The sequence below is a fragment of the Syzygium oleosum genome, unplaced genomic scaffold, assembly GCF_021117445.2.
Source record: "Syzygium oleosum isolate NSW1041296 unplaced genomic scaffold, Sole_v2.1 Sole_v2.10, whole genome shotgun sequence".
Classification (NCBI taxonomy): domain Eukaryota; kingdom Viridiplantae; phylum Streptophyta; class Magnoliopsida; order Myrtales; family Myrtaceae; genus Syzygium; species Syzygium oleosum.
Window position 1 is genome coordinate 3,151,229 of NW_026607494.1, and position 24,965 is coordinate 3,176,193.

Below are 24,965 nucleotides of genomic sequence, written 5' to 3' on the forward strand. Positions count from 1 at the left end.
TTTTCAGCATCTGCAGTTCCTGGCAAGAGTCTCCTGAACAATCGGTAACGACACTCTAATTTGTGGGGTCATACACCCCGGAATTCTCATTTCTTAGACTTATCTCAGCACACTGATCAGTGTCGAATAGAAAAGCCAACCGAATCAGCATTGCATTTTGCACCACACGGTCAGAAATTGACCTGGCACGGGGGTTATTGTTCTTGACTTCCAAACTTTGACCACACTGTCAGATTCATGCTTGACCAATCTCCTCAGATAGATGGAAAAAAGATTTTAAGAGTTTCAAAACCTTGCAGATATCTTTCCAGTTCACATGGCATATGAAGTATCTCAAACTAATTATCTGAGTATTACAAAAATGTTCAATATAAATGACAGCAAAGAACATAAGTTGGGAAACATGAATCACCAGAAAAGATGAATCTTGTGGAGTTGGATGATGTCCGACATTACCCATGCCCCCACGCCCATGCCGGTGAAAGGACCCAGCCATCCGCGTAACTTTGACTAGCTCTCTTCATCTATGAGAATAATCGAAGAACTGTCTATTCCGAGGTCCACTAGAGATGCCATTTCGTCATCGAGCAATGTCGGCAGAGGGGAACCCTGTATCATCGAAGAGTGAAAGCAATTCAATCAATATGCAGAGAGGCTTCTGAAGCTCGTGAACATTGCGAGAACTTGTAAACTGACATCAGATGGAAAAAAGGCCAAATGGATGTGAACCGTAGAATCAAACAGATTTTAATAACAAACATCCAAATAAAGAAAATTTGTTATTTCCAGAACACTCTCATCCTCGCGTTAGATGTAATCAGTACATTGGAAGTAAGGCGCCGGCTCCCTTCTTACTGACCACACAGCTCTGTTATAAAGTATGGTTAATACTGCCAAGTGCCGTCCTCGGGGCACTCGTTAACAAGACCCAAATTAAAATGATGACAGGAAAAGCAACCCTTTTGTCTGCAGCATAAATTTGAACCGATGATTATCCTATTTACTATAGTTAGTTACAGTTTCATGCAACTGCATGTAGGATCAATCTCTTTCAGGAGAAAGAAGGGTAAAATATGCCCACAAGGCTTGTATGACCACTGCTCCTACATTCTCTCTTTTTCTTTTTCTTTTTTCCTGAACCTTGAAGTGGCAACTTAAAAATCACACAAAATACTCCTGGATTTTGCATAGATGGAATTCCTGCTGAACTTGCACTTCAATTTCCCTTCACTTTGGATGTTAAGTCACTATCAAGTGTTCTGCCACATCTTTGTGATAAGGAGCACAAATGGGTGAATTACCAGTGCCGTCCAGGCATAAAATGGAGGCCCATAAACACATCTTCTTAAAAAATCACTTTCCAAGATGTTGGTAATCACAAAAGTGTGCTGCAACAGATTTTATTAGTGGTTACCAAATTCAAACTTAGCCATACCCCCCAAAGATCTTTTATCAAAACACTCTAACAATATTTCACTCAGTAAAATAGAGTGTCTAAAATTTTTTGAGTTGGCATCTAAGATTGCTGAGCTTATGTACCATTTTTTTTCAAAATTTTACCTTCGGAGTGTTAAAGAGTTTAACTGATTGACACATCTCAGATTGGGTTTTGAAATTGAAAAAATAAGAAGGTATTTTCATCACTATAAACTAACTAGATCAAGAAGACATAAAAAAGTCATCATAATCTAATTATGTATCAATACTGAACATCCTCTTTGCCCAGGTGTTCCTTAGCTGAAGTTACGGATTTAAAAGAGAGGGAGGGAGGCCATTCACAGATTTAAGAAAAATGCATATCCAGTGATGAAGCCGAACCTCTTCTTGTAGATATAACTTTGGCCCGGTGGACTTTAAATTAAAAATGCTTTCACAGAGAAGCTTCAGCTTTCCAATCTGAAACGGATGAATCGCAGAGTTTAGAAAGACCTTCAAATTAAAGACATAGCTATGGAAAGTTCAGGAACATAACCGTGGTGGTGGCTGGCAATTTCTTTGTTTGTAAGGGCTTCTCACCCACGGATGCTGCAATGCATTTCAAAGTGATTGCTGCCAAGGAATTTAAATCAGTGTGATATGACTAATGAAACAGCACATAAGGACACAGATATAGCATCATTACATATAAGTCCTGAAGACATTTTCTTGGGTCCTGCTGCTGCATTTGATGGCATTTCATCTTCTATTCCATGAAAATCCTTAAGCTCCATAAATCTGGAATTGGTTTCAACTCCACATTTACTCATCAACCACATAAGCAGAAAGATGATGGTATATTGGCTTTAAATCTGAGTTTCGTCACATTGGTGAAAGTATCAGCTTCTAGGTTGAGCAAAAAATACCAGGAGCCCAAAAATTCGGACCGGCCTGCCTGGCCTGGACTGATTGTTTAGGCCCGAATAGGCCTGGGCCGGGATTTTAGCCTCCTTTCTTTTTTTTTGTTCAAGCTAGTCCAGGCCTTTGGGCCTACGCTCAGGCCTGAAATGGCTTGGACTGGCCCATTTTTATTAAAAATAAGGATATATATTATAAAATAAATTAAGAAATGAATTATTTATTCCAGAAACACTCTAATAAAGTCATAAACAAGTTAAAAAATCAAATCAACGAGAAAAGATGTGGTCGTAAGGGTCAAATTATGAAAAGTGGCCGAAAATATGTCGAAAAAGTGAGGGTCAGCCCGTGCTCTAGCTTCACATGTTGCAGAACCTATTCAAGGATATAAAGACTCACGCAATTATCCAAGATCTAGGTTGTATAATGAGATTTGACCACAGATAAGTATACCCTGCGTTTTGCTTCTTTCGGTTGGAAATGGAATACGACGGAAGCTATTATTCAACCCACATTATATTTGCCACTCCCCCAAATGTACGTGAGAATCAGATGCCATCCAATCACATTACACAATCACAAATGCAGATCAGGCCATAAATTATGATTTTGAAATGACCTGTGAAGGCACTGTTAGTGATCCACATCACCATAGGTGCGGGAAACCACATATCATCATCTTAGTTAAGCCATTCTTACATCTAAGATTTTAATTATCATGCTACAGTACTCAAAACACCAACATTCAACAAGGATCCACTTCATACCATCCATTTCAAGTACCTGGGATGGAGACGCTTCATTTCCTCTGGGTTGTCACCGTGCCTGGACATAACAAGGCGAACATACCTGCAAGGACCAGAAGACAACATCCAGAGTGATTAACTGCCACCCTGTCTCATCCCTTCCCTAATTCTTAAACGCAACAATTGTAGCAAATGAAATTCAAGAATAAATTACACCTATTTCTCTTGTATAAACACCTCTAATCCAGCTCACTAAAATGTCAAAAAGGACAGTCATAAAGCCCCGTAAAAGAGATTTTGGACAAGATTACGAGTCAATCCCCCTGATACCACAAAATATTCATTAAAAGGCATGCCTTTCCTCCAGCACTGGACAAGAGCGGTAAAGGGATATAGTTAAAAAAAAAACGTACCGTATCTCAGACTCCTTCCTTTCTCGAGCTCTGACCTGAAAGGTACATGGAGAGTACATAAGGTTCATTTACATTTGAAGAAGTGAAAAGCAAAACTATAGATGAAATTCACCTCACTCCCATTTAGTACTTCAACTCTTGCTAAACGAGCAACCTGGACAAATCTTGGGACACCACCTTTTGCAGGATCAGTGATTGGATTTTCAGAAAGCCTAATGTCCTAGGAGGAAAGAAGGACAAGCAATCAAAAACATACAAATGCCAAATCTTAATATGAGAAAAAGAAGTTTAATATTTTTGGTTGTCATTCTTTATGATCTGTAATAGGAAGGCAAATGGCTATACTTGTGGGTTAAAGCAAATGATTGAACAATCATTAGCAGTCAGCACAGATTCTTTATCCTCATAGTCATAGAATCACTTATTGACTAAGCAGTAGCAGACCCACAGTATTCCCCTAAAATGAAATTTTTGTATGACCACTTAGTGCCCATATCAGGGAATAACTCTGTAGAGCTAACAGAAGCAAACATTCTGACTTTGCTAGAGTTGATATACTGAGAAAGTTTGTGAAGTACACTTACTAGTAACACAGAAACTCTCAAATTACATTAAAACTACTCTGCAAGAACAATGTGATCTAATCAACAACGATTTTCTGAATAAAAAGGCACACTATGAAACTCGAACTTGGACATGAGTATTATGTTCAGTTACGTAAACTTGCCAAATTTCTAAATTAAGGACATAGGGAGCCATCAAAAAAAGTGTCCAAAATTTGGATACAGGAGCACGACTCCATCACAAGAAAAGATGTATATTCTGATATATTTCATCCTTTATATGCTTTGGACAGTTAAGATCTCTATGGTTTAATAATTTTAACTTTGGTGTTATATTTTTCTTTCAATGACAAGGGATGATTTCCCATATTTATCTTGTCAATCATCAGATTCTCCCCAGCTTAAATAGTAAAATTTTCGTTAGTATCACAAAAGTATCTGTAATTGGCTAAAAAGTTGTTTGGGTTTTCCAATCAGTTAAAGCTTCAGCTTCTAGACCCATAATACAATTGGTTCTATGGTTTGTTTTATTGATAAATGCCCTTTTAAATAAATAGGGCATGCAAAATATTGGGCAGCACTGCTTGCCACATAATATTCTTGCACATTCTACTCTAGGCTTGTTATGGACAAGGTTTTCAAAACACATTATATGGCTCCTTATTTTGCATGGAACTTTTCTTCATCTTCTTCTGACAAGCTATCCTGGGTTTTGGAAGCAATCTTAATTTTCGCCTCTGCCTTCCTCATCTTTGCCTCTACCTTTGAGTATGTTATGCACAAGCTTTATCCTGATAGCCGCAGAAGGGTTAGTCCTAGTTCATTTTAGTTTCATCCATCAGCAATAGATCATTTGCCTATACCAGCATTAGCCTACTTGCTGTCTGGGAACCACTAATCTCAAACAAGGTTCTCTAATTTGAACAATATTTTAGCTTTCAAAATGATGACAAAGATGAAAAAAGCAAAGAAAGAAAGTTCGTTCAACTCAAAACCAAAGAAATAAAAGTCCCAAGCAGTAAACTTTGTCAGTTAAAACATTCTACATTTTATCATCACCTTTGAGAAAAGGGATGTGAATCAGTGGTTCAGCCGATCCTACCAGTTCAACCGAAAAACAATTGCTTAACTGGTTATTCAGCAGTCAAACATTAAAAGCACCGAGTTTGGCACCTTGAGCGTGTCTATGTCTACTACACTAATCTCAAAACTCAAGATTCCCCATAATCTCATAACTAAAGTTTTCTCTTCTTTATCAGCCAAAAAACTTCTGCACCTTCTTGCTGACCAAAGAAAATGAAAAAAAGTAGCACATATTGTCCTGAAAGAAATGCTTACCACCAGCTTAGGGAAATAGTTCAGTGAGTCGAGAGATTCCAGATCTTCAATGCAATTGCCCCCTAAAACAGAAACCAAAATAGCATTATTATGAAAATTGGCTGGATAGCCACAATAAGGTATACACAACTTGTGAACAAGTTTTAATAAGTACCCAGAAGAAGACAACTTAAATTTTGGAATGGCTTAAAGCTTTCATTATGAATGTCATATTCATTCAGCTTTCTGCCGATTGAATCATTGCCAGGGTAAAATATCCGCTTCAACTTGTTCTTGTTCAAATGTATCTGCTCCAAGCTGAATTGGGAAACGAGTTACAAATTTTAATAAACAGTCCGGAAAAGAAAATTGGGACCTATATTTGTAGGACTCCTCCCTCACCTTCTAAGCTGGGAAAGCTTCACAATTTCCTCCCAGTCAGCTATAGAATTATTTTCCAAGTTGAGAAGCCGAAGAGAATCAAAACTTCCATCTATGAAGGATGACCCTGACTACAAAAACAGAAATCGTACAGCGGCTCCAGAAAGTTAAATCAAAATCTGAATGTCGCCCATAATTTGGAAGTAGAAAGGGACAAAGATTTTGTCAGAGAGAACCAAACACAAACGACCAATCTTTTTATAGACATAGTTTCTAGTTACGCAATATGAAAAGTCCGGCCAGGTATATTCCCAAAGTTTCTTCACCACAAAAGTAATATATTATCTCTACAGCAAAAAGAAGAGAAGTGTCGACCAACTTTCATTCTCAAAGAGTTAAGATTGCATTGATCGTCTTGCAGTTTTAAATGATTACAAAGAAATAATTGCGTGAATACTTTTTCTAGTGAAATAGTTTATATAAAGCAGTTGCTACAGAGACTAATTTGTACTTGCCATAGATACAACTCACATAATTTCCCCACTTATTTACGCCCTTTGCCAGGCCATGACTCTCAATCTCCTGAATAATTATGTGGCAGTAGCTAGAAGATTAGAAGTGCACAGCAAATAGAATATGGTACAAACTCAAAAATGCACAAATACTTTGCTGTCATTATGTGCATGACATTAACATCATATACCTTATTGTGTGTATTTTCCAGTTCCTACGTCCAAACACACAAGTTGATGATTTTTTAAGGCTGATTTGGGTTGGTATATCAGATCTTCCTTAAAAGCAAAAGGATGTCCCTTTATGCTTAGCATTTATTCTCTGTTGATATTATGTGACCATGGCAAGATTTCACATTCATTGGTTCATGAGCATTCTAGTATTATTTGATATTGCTGTACACAACCAAACATAAAAGAAATCCCAGGGTATTTTATTGATGGTACAGTAACATACTTCTATTGTGCTTATGTTATTTCCCATCAGATGCAACTCTTCAATTGATGGAAGTGAACCTTTAAGCATATCAACCTGGAAGTGCAAAACGTGCCATTATACGTCTGAACAATAGTTGAAAAGATTGCAGAAAAATAATTAAGGAAAAATTAGAGTACCTGCTCCCAACTTATGCCCGTATTGTTCAAGACTAGTACACGTAAGTGATGTAACTTTGGCATGCCAGTAGCATTCTTTCTCATTAAATTGTTAGACAAATTAACGACAGCGAGAGTTGGTAAAGTTTCACATAGCAAGCCAACATCCTGCAAATAAAGGTTCATTTAAATTAGCAGATAAATACAAAGGGTGATGTTTATTTTGGTTCTCGAAACGCTGCACACATGCAATAACATGAGTCGAAGAGCCGTGGCTGCTTTACGTTTATTTGGTTTTTTTCCACATGAATTACGTGGACAACAATATTACCAGCTGTCATCCAGCTGACTACAGAACGTTCACCAATCAGACAAGAAGTGATTGTACCATCACCTTGTTTACATGTTCTTTAACCAAATTGGGTGGCAACCAGTCAGTGATCACTGTTTCTAACCATTTTCCTTACCCGTCCACAAAGTTGCATCCAATTCCACTCCAAATAAACAAAATACAAAAAGATAAGAAAAAGAAAAGAAATTGGCCAAAATTTTTTATTGAAAGGTGTTACTTATGTAGAGTCAGGGGAAGATCATAGTTTCCGCTAGTGTGGTAATGAGCAACAGCTCATAATGTTTACAGTGGGTTATGCAGAGCATCCCTCTTCAAATTTTTCAGCACAGAAGTTTCTCCATTGGGTCACATCATCCCAAAATATCTGTAAGCGATATGTCACTTTGCTTCTTGTGGTGCGTGTCAAAAGAATTCAGAAGAGGAGCAATTTGAGGATCCAAGTATCCACTTTCTAGTTTTTAGTTAAATTTTTACGGTCTTCATGCACTAATTTTCCTTCTTCATAGTTTCTGTTCTAATAGTCTGGTTTTTAGCCTTTGTATCCATATTCTTTTATATTCTTCATGTACTAGAATAGTTCTCATTTGTATATGTAGAAAGAGGTAAACAAAAAATTGCTTCAACAATTTTAGTTAAGCAAATACAGGAATATATAATTTGCAGCCTTAATGACAATGAAAGGTCTATCAAAATGGGATTAGCAAGAGTACCTTCCACTCAGAAAGCAAATTTCCTGTCAAATCTAGCTCCTTCAGATCTGCAATATAAGCATCACGAGTTTAATGTCATTTCACCAAATATAGAAGCATTGACAAGTCTATTTGGTTAAGAAAGGGTAAATGCCTACAAGATTAAAACTTGTGCAAAATAAGTATATGAGTACCACTTTATCTTATGTGACTCTTAGTTACCACACTTCCGGCTGCTGTAACACACCAATGCCATTTGTGACAACTTGGCAATCAATTTACGCGAATCAAGTCTGCAAAACTAATCTTAGGTGGTGACCATTTTGGGAGTAGGTCTCTCTCTACCTAAAGTACCAAGCCACAATCTCTCTTCCATCTAAAGTAGGATTAAGGTGTTACACAATCTTTCTTATCTGGAGGAGAGGATGTTTTCGTCCAAAGATTGCTCATGACTAGGAGATGAAACAATCCAGAGTTTCTATGAAATTTTGCATAGGTTTGATAAATTGGGGCAACAGAAAGACAGTATTTGTTGGATATGATCACCAAAAAGGAGAATTTCCCGTTAGCTTACTTCAACACTTGCAGCTAGGAGGGATGCTTTCATGGTTGAATTATTGAGAAGCAACAATTCCGTTCTGTGTAGGTCGTGCAAAGGTCTGCATTTTGGAGAAGATAAGGACAAGAAACGAATGCTTTCAACTATCCCTTTAGCAACTTTTTGATAGTTTGAAGGAAGAGAAATCTTAAGGCTTTAGAAAATAGAGAGTCTAGTAGTGATTTTGTGAAAAACAGATGGACATAGTTGCCATGTTTTTGGTTCCCACAAGATCACTATTCTTCGTTTGATTTGATACTCTTTACCTTGCATCTCGTTTTGCATATGAAGGCCAACCCCCAGGTAGCCTTTTGATTTCTCTTTTACTATCCCAAACAAAAAATAGGACAATGGAAACTCACGCTTAGGTTTGTGAAAGAGATGGTCCATAGGCCCCGTTTGGTTCAGCATTCCTAAGGGGCTTTTGGGCTCGAAAGCCCCTTGGGGAAATGCTGGAGCGTTTGGCAAGCATTCCAAATAGGCTTTCGGCCGAAAGCCAGCATTAGGAATGCTTAAAGCTCAAAGCTGGTCCGGACCCAGCTTTGGGCTTTCAGCATTTGGCAAATGCTGAAATCAATTTTTTTCTTCCCAAACTACCCTCATTTATTCTTTAATATTTTGGTTTTGCCCCTTTGTTACTGTTCATCTTCTTTGCGCTCTGGCGAGGGCCGACGACACCGGATCTGGATGGCGAAGGGCTGGCGAGGGGCCAACGAGGTTGCCCGACCCCAACCGACGGCTGCTTGGGTCGCATGACCCTCGCCGGGGGTTGCCCGACCTCAGGCGATGGCCGCCAGCGCCAAATCTAGCTCGCCGGCTGCCGTAGCCCTTCGCCAGCTCCGGCGAAGGGTAAGCTTTTTTTTTTAATAAAAAAGAAAATCCCAAAGCCCTTTGCAAAAAAAAAAATAGCCAAACATTACTTGGGCCAAAGTAGCTTCACAAAGGTTTTTTTACCAAACACCATTTGTATTTCTCCAAGGGGCTTTAACCTAAAGGTATTTGCATTCCCCCAAGGCTCATTTGCAAAGTTGAACCAAACGGGCCCATAAATTTTGGAAAGATTGGCTTAAAGATTAGCAAGTGAAATGATCAAGAAATAAAAAGCATGTTTGTTGCCTGATAACGATTTGACTTGATTAAAAGCTATCGAGACACCGCAAAGTCACTAAATTCTGCATGAGACATAATATTCTCAAAAGACCGACAAAGTTAGTACCATTCCTTGAAACACCAACTAATGCATCATGTAAAATTTTGTTAGATGAGTTCTAGAAAATGGGCCAATCATGCTAAGCATAACCTTCTCAACTCACATCTAGCAAAACTATCTTACTTCTGATATGAAACTCCCTGGACAATGACCTAAAAGAAGTATTTTACAACATATTCGTACACAGAGATGGATGCAAAGTGGGGCAAGCAGGGGCCTTGGCCCCCTCAACTGCTCCTCCAAAGCCTTAGATAGATTAAATCCAATAACACTCCAAAGAACAAATGTGGAAGTGAGAAGCTCATTCCCCCGAACAAAGCAAGCTCATGAGTAATATTTTAGTATTTTTTATCATATTAGACTAGCCACCTACCCTCATTTTCACCTCTCTCTCTCTCTCTCACAAACTACGCACTGTGCACTCTACTTCCTATGTGAAAATTCAGTGGCTGTTTTCTCCCCTAAATTTACCATAATAACAGCCAAGATTTAACTAATTTTATTCAAAAGAAACGATTTAAACTGTAAACATTTAATAAATGACTGTTCAGAGTGGCCAACTTGATACTAGAGTTCAAAAAGGTCTTTCTGATTTTTTTACAGCTAATAGTTTCTTCTTCTGTTCATATTATAATAATTCAAAGAGACTTCAAAACCCAAGGATCACATCAAATTGATTTATTGAATCTGTTGATCAATTTGACAATCAAATTTTTAGTTCTTTAAGAAAATTAAAAAAGAAAAAGAAAAGGGAAAGAAATAGAACTCATGACATGCAGGACATTGCCCGATTAAAGCTGTCAAACCCTGGAGTTACAAATTAATGTTAACACTTGTAACTTGCAATGGACCTCATGAACAACCTACAGTGGTGACCAAAATTCTTGATGATTCTTTCCACAAACCTGTGATGCAGAACAAAAGATAAAAAATCTTTTGTACAGATAAGGGAAGCAGATGTAGTCATCATCTTGCATAACAGCAGCCAAAATCTAATCCCAGGACTTATAAAATGGCAGGAACAACAAGTTGCAGCATAAATTGACTTCTCAATAGGTTTTGTAGAGACAGAATTATTCTAAAAAACTGAAAACAGATAAGATTCCAAAAATAGAGAATGTTCAGAAAGGTAAGGAAAGAAATTGTATCATGAGAAAAGAGAAAAATAACCTTACTTGGTATAGTGGCACTGATTTTGCATGGTTCACCCAAAGAGCTAACACCTAAGTATGGTAGTGATACAGCTTTTAACTCCTCAAACCGGCTTAATTTGTCCTGTATCTTATCCATACCAACAAGCTCAACTGATACACGCTTGTTACTTGTTGAGAGGACATACATGTCATCTGCAACACACAAGGAGATGATGAAAAATCAGAGTTCAAATGAATATCCATCAAGCAAATCCGATTCAATTCAGGGCCTAAACGATATACATCGCTGAACCATGTCTAGGGAGGGCCTAGCAGGGAAGGAATTAACCAAATAGGTACTTGACAAAATGATTCCAATCAACAGACTTTTTGATTCATTACCTCTCCAGTGACCAAATTCAACTCACACCACTAAGGTTATATGGGTGGAGACAACGACAATACACATCCATAATGTGTCTACCTACAAAATGTTCACGAAAATCGCCCCTCAGATGTTCCCCAAAACAGGTCGATAAGCACTTAGTCCTTTACAGTGGTGGTGGCTTCTCCTCCGTGACATTAACTAAATAACAGAACCAAGACTATTTAACACATCTCCTACTCCTGCAAAAATCAGTAAAATCCCACTCAGTCTGCTTAAATAAAACCACAGTGAAAGCCATTAAGGTGCATTGCCTTATCAGCCTAATCATCATTAAAACTTCTTATGGCACAGTCGAATTCATCTTTTATTAAGAATTCACTCTACTACAACAAATCGAAGATAGGGATTCAATAAACTTAGTTTACGCGAGAATTCCCAAAGCGCCATCTCTTCACCAAACCTCATGAATAAGACTTAATATTTGTCAAATAACATGCTTATCAGATATAACACATGACGTCTCTGGGAGGCGAAAACTCATTTTGGTCAGCACTATGATCGCACGCAGTTGTTTCAAGCATCTCATCATGCAAACAACTTTGCCCACTCATTACCTAAGGCAACTCGGAACTTACTAGAGGCATCCTACTCTGTTTTACAAATCAAAATTTCACACAATCGGGATTCAGAATCTCGATATTTGCGCCTAGCTCTCCTGTAAGAATTAGGAAATAAGTTAAATGAATTACTTACTACATCGAATCAAGAGTCAAAACCAAGCTCGAATCCCCTTTTATCAGAGTACCATACTCAGAGGAAAACAAATGCATAATCTCTAACCACTCTTCTCGGTTCCGATCGAGCTCTAAAACGCGAGGGGCAACAATGTGTATATGCACAACCAGAGTTTCCACACATTAGTCCAACCGGACTGCGAAAATACATTAGCCAGCACAAGAAAAGAGCTCGCATACCCTCCTCTTCCTTAGTAGCCTCGCCGCGGTATCTGACGTAGAGGGCCTCTAACAAGGAAATGCCGCCGCTCAAGCTCTGGATCCGAACAAACGACCCGGACTTCTCGGACTTGGCCCGGAAATATCGGACCCCATTGATGGACCCGTCGTGCTTGCCCTCGCCATTGTCCCAATCCACCCCCACCCACGTCCCGCCGTGGCCCTCCACCGGTCCGACGTACTTCACCGTCCCGACTCGACGGGAATCGCCGGCCGGGTGAGCTCGCTGGTCGAGCTTGAAGGCCTCAAAGGGCGACTCGCGCAACGAGCCTTGCATGACTCGGGTAAGAACGCGCGCGCGCGCGCGAATGCAATAAGAGAGAGCGCAATGCGGGGTTCGTCCGCGACGGCGAACAGGTGGCTTGAGCGCGACGGTGTTGCGGCGGCCGAGTGTGCAGAGATCTTGAGGCGAGATGAGCGCTGCAACAGTTACGGCTGGGCGGAGGAGGAGGCTATGAAGACGAAGATTGGGGGCTCGGCGCGGCGGCGCTCGGCGGAGGCGGTGGCGGTGGCGCCGTTGAGGGCGGCGATGGTAGCTCCTGTCCTTGATTGCCGCGACGGTGGGGTGGGACTGGCAAGGAAGAAGAAGAGACGTCCCTGAAGAGTTTCGGCGAATTGCATTTTGGTCCCCAAAATCTTTTGGGACGTGACAAATTGCCCCCAAAGTTTCACAATTCATTCAATTTGTAACGGATCAATTCTCGTTTTATCAACAAATTATTTTTTCGACCTAAAAAAAGTAAAACAAAGTATTTTATTTGGGGGTTTGGCATTTGGCTGAAGAGCTAAAAATTAATTTTTGGATAGAACAAGAAATTCAACTTTACTAGATCCTTGATAAGATTAGTTTTCTTGAGCAATTATTTTTTTTTTCAGTGTCTTTTATGTGATTATATCTTTTTATATTAATTTAATTTCTATTCATTAATAATTTATTATAATTAAGTTAGAGGTTAGTTATCGCATTCACTTCAATAAGGAAAATAAAAATCCGCGATGGATGAAAGAACTTCGATACCAGTATCAAGCGTCTCAAATTAGTAACTTTAATGTTCTCTTAAACCAACCATTCTCCTTGCATGGTCTAGGGAACGTTATGTAAAAAGCAAATTCAACTAGATAGATTGAAGCTGTTCGCCATATTGATCCTCTGTCGCAGTTTTAAGGAAACATCATCTCGAGCTAAATTGAAGTTCCGAAAGTGAGTGTATGGCACTCGAGGTTTCTTAAATTTACCCGCAAAAAAAATCGGAAGATGATAAATATTTGGGCATCTTCGAATGATATCTTTCGAGATTATTTTGTCATTATTAATTTTGTTTTTTTTGTTTGTTCTACTCTAACTCTCAACTCACTCTCAGATTTTTGTCATGCCTCTTTGCAGAGCGTGGGAGTCGAAATCCACGTATGAAACTAAATGTTCCCACCCCTAACCCTCCTGAGAAGGTGGGGAATGGAACTCCCCACCTCCCCCTTTGAACAAAAGCGTTTTCAATTTCAGACCGCGAATGTGATGTTAAAGTACGCTTAACCACCAAATTCGCGGCTCGTTATGCATTTCTATCATCATATTGTGTCCCGCCTTTTCTCCTTTCTGGAACAAGAATCAATCTGCCTTAAAATGTGCAGTAGCTAAAACGACCTCCACAGATGATCAATCAAAGTTACAATAAGGAGCCAGTCCCTTCACCGGTTCAAGATCTAAAAGCAGATTCTCAAGCTTCCTTTCATGCTTCAAAATCCTCCCCACCTAAGGGTCTACCATGATCAGACAAGCATCTAAACTGCTAGTGAACTCGCGAAATAAGCAGGCTTTGGGAAATGCAATCACTCACTTATCGTCCTAGAATGTAGAAAACACTTTGCATGAAGGGAGATTTGACAGTAGATTACAGTAAAACGACAAAAGATACACACATTAATGTAATAGTGATAATTTTTTACTTTGTTATTCCAATAAATTACAACAATTGAATCGAGGCTCACTTTGTCATGAATCTTCGATGAAGTGAGCAGATAGCCAGATATCATAAGCCCCGGCATAAGGTGCAATTTCTCATCATCCAATTGTGTTTTCCCCCTTCCTGTATAATCTTTTGTCATCTATACTCGTGATGATTCAAACATCAGTTTCATCCAAGCAATTTACTATTTCAAGAAGACATTATTTGCAGAAGCAGACTAACATGCCATAACATTGATTGCAAAAGTTGCAGAACAACATCTAGAAAATCAGATAATATAGTTAAGAAAAAACTTTTCATATATCCAGATACTTCCCAAGAAATATTGACGCACAGAACGAAAAGGGACCATAACACAACAAGAGTGACTGAAAAAAGCCTTAAGCCATCTATGAGGACAACTCTCAATTAGGAAAGGATCCCTATCAGTGAAAGGATAGCAGCCTGAATCGCGATTATATAAGATCAGTCCAATAATGGGGAAAGAACAAGAGTGCCTCGAAAAAACCTTAAGCCATCTATTCTCTACATGATGCTCTGCTATTCGGCCAGACACCCTTTTCAAAAGTTTTTGTTAACATAAAGCCAATGTCTTTCGAATTAGTGCTAAGTCAACAATACCAGAAAATGCAAATTTACCCAGAGTATTAGGTGCTGTTGGAGCGAGATGTCTCCATCTCAATGTTCTTTTCATGAATTCAAGCTTATTTTTTGCTTCAGAGTACTTCTATAGATCATCAATGTTTTGACCTGATGTACCGAGAAACCTGAAAGAAAAAACCCCAGGTGAAATTAGATTAATGCATGCATGTCTTCAGTCAAATTATGAAATACTTACCTTATTGTGTCAAGCTCAAAACAATGAGGATTTGTACAAGATCTGAATGTGTTATAGGCTGAGGAACCAGGGGAAAGGCATCTGTTGAGAGGCTGAATCAAAAGCAGAGTTAGCAAGAACTACTAAAATTGACCATCTACGTATTTAACAATATCGGAAGATGCCAAACCTGCTGAGGCAAGGAAAATTTTGCTGGTCATTCAGCCCTGGCATGATATCCAAAGGCAACCCTGCAGCTATCTAAAAGTAAGTAAAGACTTTCAACAACCTGATCTTTCAAGAGGCAAGAACAACGATACTTTTTTGCACATAAAAGAATTTATACACTTAGAGACACTAAAATCACCTGCATTAGCAATATATCAAGCTCTTTAATTGGTTCAGACAATGTTGATAGGTCCCTTGGAAGCCAAATTCTGCCAGGATTGTGCAAATGACAGTTGGCAATTCTGCGTAACGGAGGAAAAACCGAGCTCATCATGATCACTATCCTTATTTGTTCTAACCCATTTACTGACTATTTGCTTCCACTCATAGAGTCAAGAACAAATCTATCATTTATTTTTTAAGCAATCATCAACTACGTCAATCAATGGACAGTTAAATTCAATAATTTTTTTTCCCTTGGGGACCCAAAATATGAAAAAAAAAAAAAAAAACCTTCCTAGCTCACGGAGAAATGCAACAAGCATTATGTTTAATAGCATGTCAATATACTACTGCAGGTCACTCATCTAGTTCGACACTAGAAGGGAGATTCCTGTACAATTTAATCAAGTATCTGTATATTGCAGAAACAGAAGGGAAGCTCTTCATATCTAAGTGCAGTCACTGTATCACATCTAACCAGATTCATATTTTTACGGGAAAAAACTACCAAAAACCCCAAACTTTGCCATCCGTGACACATTTACCCCGAACTTTTTTTGTAACACCAAAACCCCGAACTTTACTTTTTGTGACACATTTACCCCAATGTATTTAGTCCATGGGCATTTTCGTCTTTTTGCTTTTCTTTTTTTTTCCTTTCCGAGGAGGGGGCCCTCGCCCCCCCCCCCGGGGGGGGGGGGGGGGGCGGGGGGGGGGGGGGGGGCGAGGTCCGCCCTCGCCCGGGCGAGCGAGGGCCGCCCTCGCTTCGCCCGGGCGACAGGGCCGCGCGGGGTCCCAGCGGGGGTCCTTCGAAAGGAAAAAAAAAGAAAAAAAAAAAAAAAAAAGTGATCCTATTGGGTTTTGGGTTTTTTCCTATTTTTACTACTTGCTTTATTCCAAGGTTTCGTCCTTTCCATCTTAAAAATACCTTTCTCAGTTATGTTTGTTAGTGTAGGATGTAGCCTATGTTCAACATCTTCTTCTTTTTTCCGTTTATTTTAATTTTCTTCCAATTTCACTGTTTTTACTTATCATAAAACCGACTTTATAAAAAACCCGAAAAAAGTTGCTATAGTTTCATTTACTAGAAATATGCATTCCCTTTTTAAGTTTAATAGTTTTCTTCTTCCCAATTATTGTTTGGATGATTTATACTATTCTAGTTAAAGTAACTCATCTAATAACAACTCTAGCCAAAAAATTAAGACTCGTCTCATCCATTTGTTTGTTTTAATGTTTTCAGATCTTTGTTTTTTGTGTGTCCCAAAAGCACTTCTGCATTGAGTTTCCATTATTTGTCTTCTGTACATTAGTAAATTGAAGTCGACGACTAAAATGTCAAGTATAGAACAAGGGATCAATTGTAACAGAAATTCCTCGTCTCCATTTTTTTGCTCCCCGTAGTTATGCCTCGGAATAATACTACCTGTGCTCTAACATCCTACTCCTAGCAACTTAAAAGTATGAGAATGCGCTTGGTAGCAAGAGCAAACAGGTGCCATCGTAGTTGATCGTTTCATCGAAAGAACAATTTGTAACATCCAATGAAGAAGGCCGCCCCTAGATTCTATCTAAAACAACGAGATTTTTTTTTTGGTCAAATGAAACGAGGAGATTATTTGCAGAACTATACGCCTTTCGTTGTCGATTTCAAGTCATTGATTCCACTGCAAGGATTACCTAATTGATGATGAAGCTCGGACAAACCAATGTTAGTGTCTTCACATTAGGCGCTCTAGTTTCGAATTAATTATAGTCCTCAATCTCGCTTTGGCTTTCTAAGTAGGTTGGAATTAGTTTTTTGGAATCATACTGAGTATGGATGCCTTCGGCATACAGGGCTGAGCGCATACTGTGAAGAAATTAAGTTTTTCTGGACTTCCCAATGGTGCTTACAATAATGGCAGTTCCACCTTCCATGTAGAATTCAGATTCTTGTTTCCGTCTTCTGCTCTTCTCGTTCCCCTCCTGCTTTGCGTTTTTGATAATTTCACACTATGCTCACACCCTCCAGCCTTTTTGTCTTAACATACTTTTTATCGGCCCCCAAGCTGGCGACTATCCAACCGAGGCCTTAACACCACATGGATTGCAACCATATCTGATGTTAATAATATCATATTCGATTTGGCCAGTGTTAGCACGATCCCCATTCTTCTGCGGCGCCATATTGGCTGGTCATTTGTCTGTGGCTTCTATAGCCGAGCTTTTGCGGAAAGTTACCTTTTGCCGTTTTCATTGTTCAAACCGACCTGCGCTCTATTATCAACGTGGACGTGGCTCTAGCAGTGGGGTGGTCGGCTAATAGGAACCATCCTGTTGGAAGCCAGGCCATCCTGGAGCTCACAGTAGGTGAAGATTTGGTATTGAAAGATGCCGATGGTTTCGTCGCATGGTCAACCCAAACTTATGCTAAGTCTGTTGCTGGTATCAAGTTGACAAACACTGGAAACCTGGTGCTGTTCGATGAGAACAACACTGCGGTGTGGGAGTCCTTCAATGACCCTAAGGACACGCTACTCCCAGGACAGAAATTGAGGGTAGGGCAGAAATTGGCCCCTAGTGATTCCACGACAAACATGACCGAACCGGGTTTCTATTCGCTTTCTCTGACTACCAAAAGGTGACAAATTGCATTGTTTGTGAATTTCGCGAGAAATGGTTCTCTGCCTTCTGGTATTAATTTGTCTTCGGCTGTGCAGTACTTGAAGTTCAAATCTGAAGGGCATCTGAGTGTGTATCAGCTGCATCAAAATGGGTGGAGTATTACACGTGATACTCTAACAGACTTCCTTGGGAGGTGCGGTTATCCGATGGTTTGTGGGCATTATGGAATCTGTCATGCAGATGGACAGTGTAGGTGCCCGGATGGCTTCTTCAAGCCAATAGATAGTTTGAATCCTCAGTTCGGGTGCTCCGAAGTGATTCCTTTGTCTTGTGAAGATTCGCACTTTCAAAGCTTTTGGAGGTTGGTGGGACTACTTATCTCACCTGTAGCTACAGGGCAGATCACCAAAGCATCCCGGATCATGTAACGCTAGATGAGGAGAGCTGCAAAAAGGTTTGCGCGAACAACTGTACGTGCCGAATGGCTATTTTCGACCCTGTGGGAGGGACATGCTACTTAGTATCTCGGGTAATTTTGCTTGCATACGAGTTATATCCAATTGGACTATCTACTACTTTCATCAAAGGGCAGAATTCCTCGAATGAAAACCAAGTGAACCTCCTGATCATCCCAACACAGATGAACCTCATGCTTTCTCCTAAAAACAGTAAAACGGCACATGTCGTTCTTGTTATATTTTGATGTGTTCAAATGGCACTGGTTCCCGCATGATGGGGTGTGTGTATGAGAGGCACCCTTTGAAAGGGTGTGAGTTGTCTTCTAAGGGAAGTTAAGATAATTTCCTGTTGAGAGAGAAAAAAATAACACATACGTACAGAAAACGAACCTACGTTCTCCTCTCTTTCAATTTAACACAAAGAGTTCCATCGTTATTTTGAGAAGACGATGGGCATTAATACTGTGGAACAAGAATATTTTCCTCGTGATTATATTTGGACCGTTGTGAAATTGTAGATTCATCCATGATTCGCTAGTAATTCAATCTATATTCCTGAGTGTGCATCGAAACGTCAGTCGATTTCTTCCGCGACTTTTTACTAACAAGTTCTGATAGTAATCATCACTTCGGACCTCGGATCACTCTTGGCCATCATCTTTTTTAATGTCGTCAAAAGATGCCCATTTAGAACCAAAGGTGTTCATGAGGTCGAAGAGGAGAAAGGTGTCTATGAGGCCGAAGAGGACTATCTTGATCAAATACCCGGAGCACCTAGGAGATTCAACTATGATGACTTAAAAGCCATTATCGAGGATTTTAATAAGAGGCTCGGTGAGGGTGGATTTGGCTCTGTTTATCAAGGGACTCTATCTAACGGCGCCAAAGTCACCGCGAAGCACCCCAAAGGTTTAAGCCAAACTAAGAAATCTTTTCTTGCTGAGGTTGAGATCATTGGCAATATCCAACATCTGAACTTGGTACAGTTTGTTGGATTTTGTGGTGAGAAGTTTCACAGGCTGCTTGTCTATAAATACATGTCTAAAAAGTCCCTAGGTAAATGGATCTTTCATAAATCAGATGAGTTGTGCTTGATTGGCAACAAAGGAGGAAGATCATTTGTGACATATCATAGGGTCTGTTATCTCCACGCACAATGTATTAGGAAAATCGTCCACATGGATATTAAGCCCCAAAATATACTCTTGGATGACAAATTTAATGCTAAGGCTGCAGATTTTGGTTTGTCTAAGCTAATTGATGGGGACCAAACCCAAATTGTGGCCACAATGTGGGGAACTCAAGGCTATTTGGCCCCGGAATGGCTACATGCATCAATTACTGAGAAAGTGGACGTCTATAGTTTCAGTGTTGTAATTCTAGAGATAGTCTGTGGAAGAAAAATTGTCAAGGAATCTCAGAATCAAGAAGATATGTACTTGTTAGAAGTTTTTTTAAGAGAAAAAGCGAAGAAGGACAACTGTCGGATATGATCGATAAGAATAGTGAGGATATGCAACTTAACAGACCTCACGTGATCGACATGATGAGGTTCGCCATATGGTGCTTGAAATTTGATGTCACAAAGAGACCTTCCATGTCGACGGTCATCAAAGTCCTAGAAGGAGTAATGAAAGTCCCAGATAACCTAGAGTGTAGATTATTATATCCCATCTTCACGAATGACAGTGTAAGGATTGGACAAGAGGGTGTTGAATTTGTGGACACCATTTCTGTGGTACCCTCTCTTTTAGCAGATCCTTTTTTTTCTTATCGCTGTCTTTTATGTGATTATATCTTTTTTAATTAACTTAATTGCATCAACTTCAATAAGGAAGATAAACATTCGCAATGGATGGAAGTACTTCGATACTATCATCGAGTGTCTCGAAACAGTTAAGATGTTTTTACATAATATATACGCTTGTAATCTAACGAGGGTTATGTTTAATAAATGCAATCTTGACAATAATAATAGGGAAACAATCTTTTACATATAGAGTATTAAAGAGAAAATTTAATTTTCTTCACAGGATAGCATTAGGGCCACTCAAGTTTCTTTATTGTTAAGCCCTCGGGGCCAGCTCCGCCAATTGTCATCTCAATTGACTTCGAATCTTTTTAGGGCAAAAGCTAACGAAACCTCTAAACTTAAAAAGGGTATGCATACTCGTTCTTGATCTTACTCATCATGATCACTAGCCTTACTTGTTCTATCCCATGTACTGACTATTTACTTCCACTAAAACAGGTGCAATCCTAGTTGATCGTTTCATCAAAAGAACAACTTGTTACATCCAGTGAAGACAGCCGCCCCCTAGATTCTATCTGAAACTACGAGATCGTTTGCAGAATTATATGCGCCTGTCGTCGTCCATTCCAACTCGTTAATTCCACAGCAAAGATCATATAATTGATGATGAAGCTCGGACAAACCGATGTTAGTGGTGCTCTAGTTTCGAATTAATTATAGTCCTCAATCTCGCTTTGGCTTTCTAAGTAGCATGGAATTAGGTTTTTGGAATCATGCTGAGTATGGATGCCTTCGGCATACAGGGCTGAGCGCATACTGTGAAGTGAAGAGAACAAGTTTTTTTTGGACTTCCCAATGGTACTTACAATAATGGCAGTTTCACCTGCTATTTAGAATTCAGTTTCTTGTTTCCGTCTTCTGCTCTTCTCATTCCCCTCCTGCTTCGCGTTTTTGATAAGATCGCACTATGCTCACACCCTCCAGCACTTTTGTCCTAACATTTCTCTTCGGTTTGATCGGCGCCCAAGCAAACATCTATCCAACCGCAGGCCTTAACACCACATGGATTCTAAACAGTTCTGATGCCATCGATGCGGGCCTGATTGACGTGATCCCCGTTCTTCTGCGTGGCCATCATGGCTGGTCACTCGCCTGTGGCTTCTTTAGCGAAGGTTTTAGGGAAAGTTACTTTTTCGCCGTATTCATTTTTCAAACCGACACGCGCACTATGATCAGTGCGAATCCTGTGGTGTGGTCTGCTAATCGGAACCGTCCTGTTGGAAACCAGTCTACCTTGGAGCTCACGGAAGGCGGAGATCTGGTATTGAAAGATGCCGATGGTTCTGTCGTGTGGTCAACCCAAACTTCTGGTAAGTCAGTTGCTGGCATCAAATTGACAGATGCCGGAAACCTGGTGCTGTTCGATGAGAACGACACTGCAGTGTGGGAGTCCTTCGATGATCCTATGGACACGCTACTCCCTGGACAGAAATTGAGAGGCAGAAATTGACCCCGAGTTATTCCGAGACAAACGTGAGCGAACCGGGTTTGTTTTCGCTTTCTCTTACTACTGAAGGTTTATTTGCCCAGATGGAGACCGACCCTCCGCAGGTTTATTACCCATTGCACATAAATTTTCCAAACACAAGCAATTACTCTAATTATGTTGAATTCACCCAAGGACAAATTGCATTGTTTGTAAATTCCGTGAGAAACGAGACTTTGTTTCCTGGTCTTAATTCGTCTACGGCTATGCAGTACTTGAGGTTTGAATCTGATGGACATCTGAAGGTGTATCGGCAGATTCATAATGGGTGGCTTATGACACATGATATTCTAACAGACTACATTGGGGATTGCGGTTATCCAATGGTTTGTGGGCGTTATGGAATTTGTGATGCACATGGGAATTGTAGTTGTCCGGATGGCTTCTTCAAGCCACAAGATGATTTAGTAGTTAGCCTTGGGTGCTCCGAACTGGTTCCTTTGTCTTGTGAATATTTGCGATCTCAAGCCTTTTTGGAGGTCGGCGGGTATACTTACTTCACCTACAGGGCAGATCCCCGAAGTGCCCCGGATCTTGGAAATATAGATAAGGAGAGCTGCATGAAGGCTTGTGCGAACAACTGTTCGTGCTGAGCGGCTATTTTTGAACGTGTGGAAGATAGCGCTGGATTTTCAGGTTCATGCTACTTAGTATTATCTCAGGTATTTTCGCTTGCATACCTGATAGATCCGATTCAACAGTCTACTGTTTTACTTAAAGTGCAGCATCCCCGGAGTGAAATTCAGATTCCTCCCATTCGAAGTGAACCTCCTAATTATCTTCCCAGTGAACCTCCTAATCATCCCAATACAGATGAAGCTCATGCTTCTCCTAAGAACGGTAAAATGGCACATGTCGTTCTGATAGTAATCATCTCTTCTAGCCTCGGATCACTCTTAGTCTTCATCTTTCTTAATGTTATTAAAAAATGGTTATTAACCAAAGGTGCCCATGAGGTCGAAGAGGAGAAAGGTGACGACGAGGCCGAAGAGGACTGCCTTGATCTAGCTACAGCACCTAAGAGATTCAACTATGACAACTTAAAAGCCATAACCGAGGATTTCAATAAGACGCTCGGTGAGGGTGGATTTGGCTCCGTTTATCAAGGGACTCTAGCTAACGGCACCAAAGTCGCCGTGAAGCACCTCAAAGTTTTAAGCCAAAGTAAGAAATCTTTTCTTGCTGAGGTTGAGACCATTGGCAATATCCATCATGTGAACTTGGTACGGCTCGTTGGATTTTGTGCCGAGAAGTCTCACAGACTGCTTGTCTATGAATACATGTCCAAAGGGTCCCTAGATAAATGGATCTTTCATAAATCAGATGAGTCATTTGTGCTTGATTGGCGACAGAGGAGGAACATCATTTGTGATATAGCAAGGGGTCTAAGTTATCTCCATGAACAATGTAGTTGGAAGATCATCCACATGGATATTAAGCCCCAAAACATACTCTTGGATGAAAACTTTACTGCTAAGATTGCAGATTTTGGCTTGTCTAAGCTGATTGATAGGGGCCAAAGCCAAATCATGACCACAATGAGGGGAACTCCAGGCTATTTGGCCCCGGAATGGCTACACGCATCAATTACTGAGAAAGTGGATGTTTATAGCTTCGGTGTGGTAATTCTAGAAATAGTCTGTGGAAGGAAGGTTTTCAAAGAATCTCAAAATCACGAAGATATGCATTTGTTAGGAGTTTTTAAGAGAAAGAGCGAAGAAGGACAACTGTCGGATATGATCAATAAAAATAGCGAAGATATGCAACTGAACAGACCTCACGTGATCGACGTGATGAGGCTTGCCACATGGTGCTTGCAAGTTGATTATGCAAAGAGGCCTTCCATGTCGAAGGTCCTCAAAGTCCTGGAAGGAGTGATGGAAGTCCCAAATGACCTAGACTATAACTTCTTATATCCCACCTTCACGAATGACAGTGTAAGGATTGGACAAGAAAGGGTTGAATTTGTTGACACCATTTCTGTGGTACCCTCTATTTTATCTGGTCCACGGTGATGCATCCCGATCATGTCATATACTTTTTCTATGCTGAAAAATTGGCACAGAGGGAACTGAGTTTTTACGTATCATGATTTTGTCTATTTGCCTAACTGCACTATGATGTTGATGAACCATATCCCATTTTAACTATTTCCTACTGTAAAATTTTTCATATAACCTTGTTCATTGCCCTAAAGGCTGAAAATTTTGATCTGTATTCAGAGTGTTGTGATCCTGCAATTTGAAAGTTGAGAAGGGAAAGGATCTTTGGATGATTACCATTCCGGTGTATAAAACAGTACAGCAACTGTATGATCCAACCAATTCAATTTCTAATATATTTGTTTCCCAAATGTATTTATCTGTCACATCATATTTGAAGGTTTTTAAAATTTTGATCTGTATTGAGGATATCATTTGTTAGGGGCGTTTGAAGAGGTCCGGTAAGTGTGAGGAAAATGATACCGACGGCGCTCCAAGAGCGAATGTTCTTTTAGTTTCGACTCTAATAATAGATAGTAGAAAATTAGAGAGTATGAAGAAAGAGAAGAGTATACGCAAAAGTTCAGAAATTGCGCAACTTGGTAATTTTTAGACTAAAAAAAAAAACATGGTAATTTTTAGACTAAACAATTTCGATTGAATTTCAAAATAATTTTTTTTCAGTCTCTCAACTTGTTATAAAGAAGTGTATACACAGTCACATCTTGATCAGAGACGTGTAAATCATAGCAAAAGCAGATTGGCAGTTTCCTGTCATTTCGCCAAATAATCAAAATTTCTTTCACAAATTATATGGATTATAGATTATAATATAGAAAAATGTGTAACTTTTATTCCTTCCTCTCTTAAACAAACCATACTCCTTACAAATAATAACTTTCTTGTTAATTACCTTCGTTGGACCTCGCAGATGGCTGAACAAAAGTTGAAAAGAAAATTGAAAAAATAGGAGAGATATTTTTAATATGCCAATTATTTTTCAATGGACAATTTAAACCGTGCATTTGATAGGAAAACAAACAGAGTAAAGTCAATATTCAACCTAACAATTAAAAAAAAAAAGTAGATAATCAACTTTTACTGAGATGACGGCTATTGTTATGGAGGGCTACTCTAGCAAGATACAATCTATATGAATTAGTCTTTCCCTTGGTGCAGAACAATGATGTTTATAAGAGACAAAA

The 24,965-nt window shown here is 39.6% G+C and overlaps 2 protein-coding genes and 1 pseudogene across 3 annotated transcripts; 2 read left to right on the plus strand and 1 right to left on the minus strand.

Annotated features, from left to right (window-relative positions):
- Positions 1 to 259: 259 nt before the first annotated feature.
- LOC115678618 (tubulin-folding cofactor E) lies at positions 260 to 12,800 on the minus strand. 2 transcript variants are annotated; one of them, XM_030602003.2, is made up of 15 exons: positions 12,205 to 12,799; positions 10,885 to 11,055; positions 7,923 to 7,969; positions 6,882 to 7,028; positions 6,724 to 6,798; positions 5,776 to 5,885; positions 5,549 to 5,691; positions 5,395 to 5,456; positions 3,606 to 3,713; positions 3,494 to 3,528; positions 3,118 to 3,183; positions 2,123 to 2,214; positions 1,973 to 2,049; positions 1,819 to 1,896; positions 260 to 609 (listed from the first exon to the last, which is right to left on the minus strand). In XM_030602003.2, exons 1-15 carry the CDS (start codon positions 12,518 to 12,520, stop codon positions 511 to 513), a joined length of 1,626 nt encoding a protein of 541 aa, XP_030457863.2. In that variant the 5' UTR covers positions 12,521 to 12,799; the 3' UTR covers positions 260 to 510. The 2 variants fall into 2 exon arrangements, with proteins under 2 accessions (XP_030457863.2, XP_056171461.1); XM_056315486.1 differs by lacking the exons at positions 260 to 609; positions 2,123 to 2,214 and having other exon boundaries at positions 12,205 to 12,800.
- Positions 12,572 to 19,972, plus strand: LOC115678581 (probable serine/threonine-protein kinase PBL16). The gene is made up of 4 exons (XM_056315319.1): positions 12,572 to 12,775; positions 17,616 to 17,954; positions 18,117 to 18,382; positions 19,159 to 19,972. Exons 1-4 carry the CDS (start codon positions 12,572 to 12,574, stop codon positions 19,970 to 19,972), a joined length of 1,623 nt encoding a protein of 540 aa, XP_056171294.1.
- Positions 19,973 to 20,730: 758 nt separating this feature from the next.
- Positions 20,731 to 23,796, plus strand: LOC115678579 (G-type lectin S-receptor-like serine/threonine-protein kinase SD2-5; annotated as a pseudogene).
- Positions 23,797 to 24,965: the final 1,169 nt, after the last annotated feature.

Bases quoted from the DNA above. Each gene is read 5' to 3' on its own strand.
- LOC115678618 (XM_030602003.2), bottom strand. From the start codon at position 12,520: ATGCAAGGCTCGTTGCGCGAGTCGCCCTTTGAGGCCTTCAAGCTCGAC. The intron at 11,056-12,204 runs GTATGCGAGCTC...TGTGTGTTGCAG, and splicing joins GGCTACTAAGGAAGAGGAGG to ATGACATGTATGTCCTCTCA. The intron at 5,692-5,775 runs GTGAGGGAGGAG...TTCCCAATTCAG, and splicing joins AAGCTTTCCCAGCTTAGAAG to CTTGGAGCAGATACATTTGA.
- LOC115678581 (XM_056315319.1), top strand. From the start codon at position 12,572: ATGCGGGGTTCGTCCGCGACGGCGAACAGGTGGCTTGAGCGCGACGGT. The intron at 17,955-18,116 runs GTAGGGCAGAAA...TCGGCTGTGCAG, and splicing joins TCCCAGGACAGAAATTGAGG to TACTTGAAGTTCAAATCTGA. The intron at 18,383-19,158 runs GTTGGTGGGACT...TGTCGTCAAAAG, and splicing joins CACTTTCAAAGCTTTTGGAG to ATGCCCATTTAGAACCAAAG.